This window comes from Astatotilapia calliptera, chromosome 4, assembly GCF_900246225.1.
Source record: "Astatotilapia calliptera chromosome 4, fAstCal1.2, whole genome shotgun sequence".
Classification (NCBI taxonomy): domain Eukaryota; kingdom Metazoa; phylum Chordata; class Actinopteri; order Cichliformes; family Cichlidae; genus Astatotilapia; species Astatotilapia calliptera.
The window spans coordinates 33,371,347-33,383,400 of NC_039305.1; the positions used below are offsets into that span (position 1 = coordinate 33,371,347).

The 12,054-nt window shown below is 43.3% G+C and overlaps 1 protein-coding gene across 1 annotated transcript; it reads right to left on the reverse strand.

The window, feature by feature from the left end:
• Positions 1–1,585: 1,585 nt before the first annotated feature.
• On the reverse strand, positions 1,586–4,393 carry LOC113021496 (uncharacterized). Its single transcript, XM_026166255.1, has 2 exons — positions 4,375–4,393; positions 1,586–3,413 (listed from the first exon to the last, which is right to left on the reverse strand). The coding sequence occupies exon 2, from the start codon at positions 2,829–2,831 to the stop codon at positions 1,836–1,838; it is 996 nt and encodes a 331-aa protein (XP_026022040.1). The 5' UTR covers positions 2,832–3,413; positions 4,375–4,393; the 3' UTR covers positions 1,586–1,835.
• Between the last annotated feature and the right edge of the window lie 7,661 nt (positions 4,394–12,054).

Genomic DNA, 12,054 nt, shown 5'->3' on the forward strand with positions numbered 1-12,054 from the left:
ATGGCCAGCATACTCACCGGACATGTCACCCATTGAGCATGTTCGGGATGTGCTTGACCGGCGTATACGACAGCGTGTACCAGTTCCCACGAATACCCAACAACCTCGCACAGCCATTGAAGTGGAGTGGACCAACGTTCCACAGGCCACAATTGACAATCTGATAGACTCCATGCGACGATGTGTTGCACTGCATGAGGCAAATGGTGGTCACACCAGATACTGACCGGTTCTGGGTCCCCAGACCCCCAATAGCGCAGAAAACTGCACATTCCAGGGTGGCCTTTTGTTGTGGGCAGTCTGAGGTACACCTGTGCACTACTCATGATGTCAGATCAGCATCCTGATGTGGCACACCTGTGAGGTGGGATGGATTATCTCAATATGGCAGATGTGCCCACTACCACACATTTGGACTGATTTGTGACCACTGTTTGGGAGGGATGGTTATATTGTGTATCTGGAATGAATTTTAGGTCTCTACGTCCATCCCATGGGGAATGGGAGCAGTAACAAAGGTGTTGCGTTTATATTTTTGTTGAGTGTATGTTATCTTATTTGAAACAGTGATTTACTCTATAAACTTTTTAACAATATCACCTGATTTAAGACAGTCTTTGATTTGAGTAAGCAAAACTCACAGGGATCATTTTGTGCGGCTGGAGGGTGTGACAAGAATGACGACCCCCCACACACACGCACTTTGCTATGGGTTGTATTGCTTATAGGTTTTTACAAACTCTCTGTCTGAGCAGCTTTCCAGCTGCCACACCACACTCCCTTTGGTCCCGGCAACATCCTTTACAGGGGAGACGGGATTGGATGATGGAGGTCACCACACCCTGAAACATCTGCTCCAACACAAACCACACCCTGCCACTGAGGGATATGATCATGACTTTTCTTTCGCAAAACTTGAAATATCCCTTTTTATATGTGCGTGTGTGCAACAGAACCAGAAGGTCCACCTTATCAAAGAAATTATTCTTTACTTACTCTCAAACCGTTAAAACACCCCAGGGGTGCAAATGACAAAAACGCTAAAACTATCATTATTGAACCTTGGTGAATTTATCAGACTATAATGTGTTTTAATGACAGATCTGTAAGAAGGTTGTAAACGTACAACATCAGGGTTTTTCCATCTTTCCTTCCTGGCTTTGCATAATCTAAAAACTGGTTGTGTTTTTACACTAAATGCAGGATTTAAAACCTAGGTTAAGCCAAAGAGCACAGAATGTAAGGAATATAAGAGCTCAGAAGCCATAGGCCTCATAAATCACAGTAAAACAAGCCCAGAAAAACCATTCAATTCTAATAGCAATAGAAAGTGGAAGTCCAAGATCCAGGACCATGATACAACCACCTTCGTGTGACCACTTACCCTGACTGATTAGAGTAAGGAGTAAGGAAAAGAATAAGGAACGAGGTGTGTCTGTTTAGGTTCTCAGTCATCCAGGTCATGGTAGTCTTAAGAGCTTGAAAAGAAGGTAAATTGACTTCTTTAAATGTTATTAAAGGCTTGTCATCTAGGAGGCTTCTTATTATGTGTTAATTTCATTTGTTCTGGTCTGCATTTATTCCACTTGCATGGAGGATCATCAGGTTTTATGAAACATCTAGAATTCCAAGAAAGAACAAAACTGAAAAAAGGCATGATATTGTTTGTTTTCCTTTTTCATGTGTGCATTAATGTCCTGATTAAAAGAAAACTTTACCTGAAAGGCCAGCTATTTATAATCTTTACAGATTCTTTGAAGTGCTTTGCATTTAGTTTGGGTAAGTCTATGATGCCCTGAAATGCACTCTTTCTTTTTGTTTTCTATGATATCTTTTCATTTTAATGTGGTGTGGAACATTGTCGGCATGTTGACCAAGAGTGACATGTTTAGCCGCATTCTCCTTGCTGGCTGCCTGAGTGGTGTCCAAAAAACGATGTTGACCTCTGTCAGGTAGGACAAATCAACAGGTGGATGCCATCTCTGACCTTCACTGACTTCTGTCTGGTGCTTTTCGTTACCTAGCTGAACTGAACACACTTTTACATTTGTATGGGCTGATGACCCTGCGTCAGCAGAGAGATACTTGACAGGTTTTACTTCAGTCACCTCTTCCAATGTACCTAAGACTGTTCTTTTGGAGAGAAAAATGTCATGTTTGGTAGGATTCTGAATGGGAATCTTAACAATTTTTGTCAACCCACTGGGGACATCTACCAAAGCTGGGAACAACTCCAAACCCTCAGGGCAGCTGCTCTCTAGATCTGGTTGGAAGAGTCGTGGGCCACCTCTTGGCCATTCTCTGACTCTACACTTTACTTCACAAATCTGTCCTGCAGGAATCATTACACCTTTTTTTCCTGTTCTCACACTGCACTCAGGATCTATTTCATCAGGGGTTGGCATCTGAAGTGCTGAAACTAGAGCATCTACTGCACTGCTGCTGACACTTAACGCTTCTTTGAGGAGCGCAGAAAGGTCAGCCCCACCTTTCTGTTCTTTATTGGTTTTTAGGATTTCAGCTATTACATTGCTGCCTAAAATAGGACAGTTAAGGTTGTGCTGACTGATAAGCACTGGCACTTGTATGGCGACATGCCCATAGTTCACACTCTGAATTTGAAGTTCCGTGTCTGCCCAACCATCAAATGGAACGTCTGTACCATTAGCTGCCGCTATTTCCAGGGGCTGGTCTGAAAGGAGGGACTCAAGTGGCTTGATCTTAATGTGGGGGATGTTTTTCTCTATCCACGCTCTTGATACCATAGTCACTTGGGCCCCTGAATCAAGCAGCATCTTAAGTGGTACTCCATTGATGGCACATGAGACCATACATCTGTTCCCAATAAGTTGCGCAGTGGGTTTCGCTGGTGGTGCAGGACTGGGTGCATTTGATCTCACCACACTTGAAGTCTTAGCAAAATTGGTGTGTGCTGGGGACTCCTCGGCTTGTTCGGTCACTGGCAGCCCCTCTCCAGTGACCTCACCCCGTTTCCCGACACCTTACGCCGCAGGCAGCCAATAGCCCGGTCTCCTGGCTGGCTACGCGCAAAGCAGTGGGGGCAGCTCACTTTGCCTTGCTGTACACAATCACCACATCTGCCCCGGTTCTCAGCTGGAGGTGTTGGAGGGTGGTTCAGGGGTGAGCAGGAGTCTCCAGATGTCACACTATCAGTCTGGCTCACCACTTTAGTTAGCTGTCTGGTCAGTGAAGACACTTGGGCAGTCAGTTCTCTAATAGCTGCACGGTTAGCCTGTAGCTCAGTGTCAACCTTCGCTTGCTCAGTCAAGTCTTGCTCAGTGTTAGCAAGCTGAGCGGCTAACACTGACTGAGCTTACAGTCACAGGTCTGATTTTAGATGCTGTACCCAGTCGCCTTAGTCTCTCAGCTTCCTCACTGGTGGACTTTGTAATCTGTTCAAGCAAAAAATCGTCACTAACCTGCAAGTCATTAAGAAAAGGTTTGAGGTCTTGTCTCACATAGTTGTTTTTTTCATTGAACCCTTGATAAAGTGTGTGAAGAAATGTGCCTTGCACAAGCTTTTTGTCATAGCTAAAGTCTGCACCAGGCTGTCGTGACTCAAATAGTACACGCTGTTTTAATCCTATAATTCTGTACAAAAACTGCTGTGCACTCTCTTTGTCTTGCTGCTTAGCATTACTTAGCTCTTGAAAGAGTTCAGCGCTATTCTTGTCTCGAATATGAGAGCGGAGAAGTTTCTTCAAACCATCAACTGTCAAATCATCTTTGTTGGTTAACATTTCCTTGAGAGTACCAGGCTTCATTATCTTTAGCACGGTTCTGATTATTTCACACTCAGTAAACCCTTCTTGTAACCCCTCATCAATTTGTTTGCACAGACTACTGTAGGACATATCCGAGCCAAGATCTGAAATTTGTCCACCATGCAACTTGAATTCTCTGCATGGAAACAAAGCTGCCACATCACTGAGACTCAAAACTTGGTCATATCCTCTGGACGGACGACTCGTCCTGCCAGGGGAAACCCCAGCGCTATTACTTTTGAACATGGCGTCCCCTGAACGCAACACAACATGGCGGCAGACGACTGCAAACGTTGTTTCACCAACAAAAAGCTTTCCCCTTAATACATGTACTCAGTACTGCTTGGCTAACACTAAAACAAACACTACAACACATTTTCAGAAGTCGCAGGTTGCCACTGTCATAGCATATACTTATAGTGCTACGTAGCATTATAGCATTATGCCGATGATACACTAATACTCATTACAACAAAATACCACAAAACAACATCATCACTCTCATCTCAAAATATAGCCGAACAGTTGTTACTCAACTTCCATGACATTTAGAACCAGTTCGGTAACATAAAAGTTTGTTTGTCAGTACCTGTGGATTAATAGAGAGGACACCGAAGTTAGCGTCTTGCTCAGGACGGAACTCATTTATTTCTGAGCTGCGCATGCGCAGAGCCTATAGCTAGTCTCTCTGGTAGTTCCACAGCAGTGCAAGAGCACCATCTATTGGCATAATGAAATATAACCATGGTCTGGCAACACATAACAATGTCAAAATAAGTCACAATAATAAACAAAAAATAAGGGGGTAATTGGTTTTCTTATGAAAATAAACATGTAGCTTTTTCAACCTGCTACATACAGCTTCAGGTGAATAGACTATAGTGGGGTTTTTTGTGTGGTTTTCTTTTGGTCCACCACTGCTGGTAAGTCGTTAATATTTGAGCAGACAAGACAGCAGTATCCAGGTTTAGGAGGAAGAGTAATAGGATTTTAGCACCTTGCTGATTTAATTTTCCCTGTTTTTTGGTCTAAATTTATTATGGAGGAAGAATTGCAGCAACTTAGAGACTTGGTAGCAGGCCCCATTCACTCCCAGCTTTACTCTGCGCACCCCTACCACCTCTAGTTAATAATGTTAAAGATAACATAATTGTTACTCAATCGCTACGCATTGTAAATCAGTTTAAAAAACATCTGGGTATTCAGAGTATTTCTATTCACTCTCCAATAATACGTAACCATCTGTTTCAACCATCCTTAGTGGACAATGGCTTCAAAATTTGGTAGACAGGGGCATTCACAGTATTGAGGATTTGTATATTAATGATATGTTTGCTAGCTTTGAACATCTATCTTGAAAATTTGGTCTGACTAATAACCATTTCTTGCGATACTTGCCAATCAGAGATTTTATACGTAAAAAGGTTGCTAATTTTCCTACTCTCCCCCCTCCTTCCTGTTTGGATTCTATACTAAGGGTCAATGAGATGAAAAAAGGCAGAATATCATTTATTTACTCACATATTATGGATAGTTGTAACCTGTCTATTTCATACATTCGAAAACAGTGGGAGAATGATTTGGGTGCCCAGCTGTCTGACGAAGAGTGGGGTATGGCTCTTACCAGGGTCCATTCGTCTTCTGTGTGTTCAAGACACTCCCTGATACAATAGTGTTACACAGGTTACATTTTTCAAAAGCTAAATTAGCAAAAATATTTCCGAACATAGACCCATCGTGTGATAGATGCAAACAGACTCCTGCTACTTCCCTTCATATGTTTTGGTCCTGTCTGAAAATTATTCCTTTCTGGTCATCATTTTTTGAAGTCATCTCTAAAGCCTATGCCTATAACATCTCGCCTTGCCCCTTTTTTTGGTTGTTTCTCTGGTATCGTGACTTCTGTTCCCCCTGCCCATTTACAGAGCAGTCATTGCCTTTTTGTCATTATTAGCGAGACGCCTGATTTTATTTAAATGGAAGTCTACTACTGCTCCATCACACCACCACTGGATAAGGGATGTTATGCAAAATGTCAAACTGGAAAAAATCAGATGTACTCTCAACGGATCCATCAGCAAATTCCACACAACATGGGACCCTCTGTTAACATACGTCAACAATCTACCTGGTCGGGAACTGGAATCTTGAATGTTTTTGTTTGCCCTGGAACAGTCCTGTAAAAACAATTGAGAGGTGCACCGCCCCCTTTTTCTTTCTCCCCTGTTGTTGTTGTGGTTTTTTTTGTTTTATTTTGTTTTTTGTTGTTTGTTTGTTTCCCTTTCCCTATCTTGGTATTATCTGTCTTTGTTATCTGTGGGGATTGTTGTTTTGTGGTTATCTGTAAAATAATAAGAATGCTATGTATGATAATTGAAAAACTACAAATAAAGTGTTAAAAAAAAACTTACTACCGGTTAAGTTTAACCTGCAGGCAAGGGTTTACTGGTAGTTTCCCTGATTCCTGTCTATACCAGAACCATTTGTGGTATCTAGGCGGTAACGAACTTAACACCCCGCCTAGGGGGTCCAATCTGAGGTAAGTGGGTTTAGACTCAGTATAACGGGTGGGGTGCTACATTTGCATCATAGATTGTTTAGAAATATTTCTAGAGAAACCGAGTAGATTGCTACAATTTGACCTCAAGGTTCTATTTGTTTCATCTCCTCTGGATGGGGAGGTCGCACAAGTGGCAAGTTTATTACAGAACAAAGAAATTTTTTATCTCATTTGCTCCCAGGTGATGTAGTTTTAGCAGACAGGGGTTTCCTGGTCAAAGATTCCATTCGGAGATGCCAAGCAGAATTAAAGATTCCAGCATTTACTTGTGGAAAGAAACAGTTAGATCCTGTTGATTTGGAGAATCAACTAGGATACCCACCCCAGCCCGCCGCCTCCCACCAAGGGCAACTCCAGACTTAAACAGAGTCCAGCCCCTCTCCAGGAGACTGGTTCCAGAGCCCAAACCGTGCGTTCAGGTGAGCTCGACTATATATATATATATATATAGCCGGTACCTCTAAGCCTCATACAATAACTCAGGTTCCTTACCCACCAAAGAGGTGACATTCCATGTCCCAATTGCTCGTTTAGATAGCAGGGGATCACCTCTGCTCCTGGCTGTCACCTGGTATACCTTGCACCCAAACCCCACAGCGCCTCTAGTGGGTGGTGGGCCTGCAGGAGGATGGTTCCGTGTCCCTTTTTCTGGCTGTGCCCGGCCGGGCCCATGGACTAAAGTCCAGCCATCAGATCCCCGCCCTCAGACACCCTCCTATCCCGGGCAGTGGAAACTGTTCACTTGAGCTTGAACTCATACGGGTCATAAGAATCCAGTTAAGGAAGTTAAATGGAAAACAGTGGACCTGGTTTTGGAATTGGGAAAATGGACCAGTATTGCATATACATATATGACACAGGATGGTAAGCCAAACAAAGACCAAGAATCTCAGCTGTGCACAAAAAAAACAAGCTATGGATCTGATCTGAGGCACCCATTCAGGTCGCATTGGCCAGGGGGCCAGTCAGCTGAGCAAAGTTTAGCGTGAACCTGTACCGAGCCAGCCCCAAGAATTCACTCACCTCTGTTTTTGTTATTAAAACCCCTGGGGGGTCTTAGAAAAATGCATACACTATCGGACCTAGAGCCACAAATCGACCACGCCCAAAAAAGTGCTATAAAAAAATTATATATTAATATTTTATTCCACTTTAAATTAGCCAATCTTTTAGACCTACTTCTCCTTGAAATATTCATGTCAAGTTTTAATTACATTTCGCGGATTTTAACCCTTTATATCCCGGTTTCGTCACATGAGCGCACTGCTTTTTTTGCCCCAAAAACATAAAACATAAAACATAAAATATTTTCCAAAAAAAACATTTGAAGTAATATTTTATTGTTATTATAATTAGGCCTTTAGATGGACAAAAGATTGGCACCAACATTAATTTCGATCCGTTTTTAATTTTTTTTGCAGAAGCCGAAAATGTCCCCAGGCGGCGCTGCTGCTCCTGCTCCCCCGGGGAGGAGTGCCTCTGCCGCGGGTGTGTTTCACGCAGCGCCGGAGCATATGGTTCGGTTCCCGTGTCTGCAGCACACACTTCCGCTACCACGTGAAAACAAATACGTCATTTCCTGTTGATTAAAAAAAATAAATGCACCCTCAAACGGTCCTAGGGACCAAAAATGGTTCCGACCGATCAGCGGGCGAAGCCGCTGCTGCACGCCGAAAATGAGGCTTCATTTCCCGCAGGTCGGCCAAAGCAGCCCGCTGTTGCTCTTGCTGTTTTCCAGCCCCGGGTCAAATGTGGAGCAAGGTCGCCACCCGGTGGACAAATAAAAAAATTACAATTCTAAGGCCCTGAGTCCAGAATGAAAGTGAAACTTAAGCCATCGCCACTACGTTAATGGTAATAATTGTACAGTGAAAAATAGCGTTTATAATGGGTTTCAATGGGGCACAAATCGACCACTAGGACCGATAGTGTAAGTTTGTCTGTAGCTTAGCCACTGAAGCTAATTGAAGGAAGTCAGACTTCCATCCATCCATCCATCTTCATCCGCTTATCCGAGGTCGGGTCGCGGGGGTAGCAGCCTAAGCAAAGAGGTCCAGACCTCCCTCTCCCCAGCCACCTCCTCCAGCTTGTCCGGGGGAATACCAAGGCGTTCCCAGGCCAGCCGAGAGATATAATCTCTCCAGCGTGTCCTGGGTCTGCCCCGGGGCCTCCTCCCGGTGGGACATGCCTGGAACACCCCGCCCAGGAGGCGCCCAGGGGGCATCCTTGCCAGATGCCCGAACCACCTCAGCTGGCTCCTTTCGATGTGGAGCAGCAGCTGCTCTACTCTAAGCCCCTCCCGGATGGCCGAACTTCTCACCCTATCTCTAAGGGAGAGGCCAGCCACCCTTCGGAGGAAGCTCATTTCCGCCGCTTGTATCCGCGATCTCGTTCTTTCGGTCACTACCCACAGCTCGTGGCCATAGGTGAGGGTAGGGACGTAGATCGACCGGTAAATTGAGAGCTTCGCTTTTACACTCAGCTCCCTCTTCACCACGACTGACCGGTGCAGCGTCCGCATTACTGCAGCCGCAGCCCCAATCCGTCTGTCGATCTCCAGCTCCCTTCTCCCATCACTCGCGAACAAGACCCCGAGATACTTGAACTCCTCCACTGGAGGAAGTCAGACTTGAATTTTGAAATAAAATCATATCAAACTTTTTTTTGGAGAATTTGGCTATAGTCCATTCAACACTGTGCAAATGGCATGTAATCAAAATTTGAAAATAGCCACAAATCGACCCAAGACCCCCCAGGGGTTTTAATAATAAGACTTTCATTTTCACTGTGGCCTTGTCACAGAGGTATATGACTTTACACAATTATAATTTGTCAGTCTATTTTCACTGTTCAGTGAACTGCAGATATAAAGATATATGATAAACTGATCTTGACAAATCTTTGCTATTTGAATGTGATATTTCAGCCCTTAGTTTGCACAGCTCTTCTGCTACTAGCTAGTGTGGGGTTTTAATTCCCTCTGCATTAAGTATGAATCTTAACAGAAGGTTCATTCTGGTAGCAGTATTGTGCTGTCTCACAAACATTTATTTCTGTCTCAGAAAGTAGCTAACGTGCATCCACAACACCAACGAGACGCATAGTTCAAAAATAGGCTAGAGAGAGTGGTATGAAGAAAATGGTGTTTGGCTTGTTGTTATTAAAAACCACTTTTGTGTTCATTTGCACATTTTAGCTGTTTTTATAATGACTCAGAGTACTTAGACCAAAGAATAAAAGTATAAAATCAACAGATGCTGCCTTCACTGTTTGTCTGTCAGGACGGTGGATAAGAGGTCACAATCATGGACTGTATGAAAGAAAAATATGCACTGCTTGTTAGGATGCTTGGGTCGTTGACCCAGGGTTTTTGAGTTTATGATATTATTTATACTGTCTAGTTTTTGGTTTCTTTGAGTTCTGTCTTATGGCTTAGGTCTCTGTCTTCTTTAGTTGCTCTGTCTCCCCTATCACCTGCATCCCCTTGTCTAGTTCGCGTCTATGTGTATCCTTAGTTTCTATATCCCCGTGTTCAGTCAGTGTTTGTGTCTGCCCTGTTCCCACGTCTCTGTTCCCTCTGTAGTGCCTGCATGTGAGTCTGTGTTATGTGTTTCCTGTTTTACTTTGAAGGTCTGTGTCTTATCTCAGTGTGTTCAGTTTACGCTTCTTTGGTCTCGTCAGCTCTGATTTGTCCCAGCTGTGTTTCCCTCCTGTTACTCATTCCCTGATTGCTCCTTCTGTGTATTTAAGCCCAGTGTTTCTCTGTGTCTGTGTTGCGATCTACCGTTTATTTTGCTGTGTGTTTTGCCTGTCCACCGGTGTTAGTTTATTTTTGACATTTTCCAGTTATGTGATGTTTGCGTTCAGCATTAAAGCTGTTTTTGTTTAAGTTCTGTCTCCGGAGTCTGCACCTTGGGTCCTATTCCTGTCTGCACACAGCCACACCTAACACTGCTAATGTTAGAGTATGGGCAGTCTGGATGTTACATTGGCTGACTATACCATCTTGTGGTATAAAGAGGCATTACAATTACAAGAGGAACTTACAGTGAGGTAAAGTGATACAGCGGTTGGACTGATTAAATAAAGTCACCATATCTGTCTCTATACTAGTCTAAATAAGCTGGAACAAACATGGACTAAAAGACAGGCAAACCTTTTGGAAACTGAAATCATGATGCAGTCTTAGAATTTCTTTTCCTTTTTGACATCCTAGCTTTGTGTCTCTGTTTTGCAGGAAGCACCACGTTTGCTTATTTTTAATTTGACACAACATTGTTGGAAGATTAGTAAATTACTGCATCTTCTCACGCATTTAGCTGATTAAACTTGTCATATCGTTCAGAAAACTCATGCATGGTTCACCACCAGTCTTGATGCATGTGTCCAAACTGCTAAACCACCAGCCACCAGAAAAATCATGTCTTGATCAGTCTAGTCCTTGTTCAGGTTTTGGGGTTTTAGCTCTTCTTCCTGTGTGGCTGGTTGTGGGGTCACCACAACAAATGCTTTACTTCTGTCTCCAACATCCTGCCTCACACCAACCAGCTGCATGTCCTACATCCATGAATCTTCCTGGAAGATGGCAGCTACTTCTTTAACATCCTTTGTCTTTGTTTGCCACTATCCCTCCTCTACACATGTCCTAATCATCTCAGCCTTACCTCTCTAACATTTATCTCTAAACCTCAAACCTGAGCTGTCCCTCTGATGTACTTTTTAGTCCTGCTCACTCCGAATGAAAAACGCAGCCTCTTGTCAGTGTTAGTGTCAACCATACATCACAGCAAGTTTCACAACCATCTTGTAAACTTTCTCTTTTACTCTTGTTGCTATCGTATCACAAATCGCCCCTAACATTCATCCACCCTGCCTGCACTCTCTTCTTCATCTATTTTTGTGCACTGTCTGCTGCTTTGGACCTTTGAAATTCGAAGTCGTATGCCTTCACTATCTCTACCTCTTGCATGTTGACTTTTAAACCTGTCACCTTCACATTCACACACATATCCTGACTTGCTCATACTAAATTTCAAATTGCAAATATGAGCCATTCCTGATGTAATCCCACTCCCACCTTGGACCCATCTGTCACTCCTACCACATACCTCACCACTTTGTCGTCCTCATACAGGTCCTGCACCACAGATACAAACACAGTAAACTTCCTTCTGACCTTTTCTATGCTTCTCTATCAACGTTCTCAAGGCAAATATCACAACAGTAATACTCTCAGCACAAAGTCAAACCGCTGCTTGCTGATTGTCACTTTTATTCTTACCCTAGCTTCAACAACTCTCTTCCATATCTTCATGTTATGAATCTTCATGTTAATCCATCTGTGCTACTACAGCTCTGCACATCACGCTTGTTCTTGGAAATTGGTACCAGTACACTACTGCATTCCTCAGGCATCCTCTCTCTCGCCAAGATTCTCTGCATTCTCGCCTACGCATCTTCATACTTTCACAGCTCATCTACGTCACCTTTCCATTCTTCTTTTTGCAACTGCATAACTTTATTTCCTGACATCAAAGTCAAATACCTCAAGTCTGGGAATGTTAACTGTAATGTCTGAACAAGCACAAAGTAGTAACTTACTGAACAGAGACATTCACTGAAATTCATCATGTTCCTCTGTATGATTCACCTCATTGACTCAATATCAACTCAATTTATTTGAATCTTTATATGTGGATCTGATCTGAT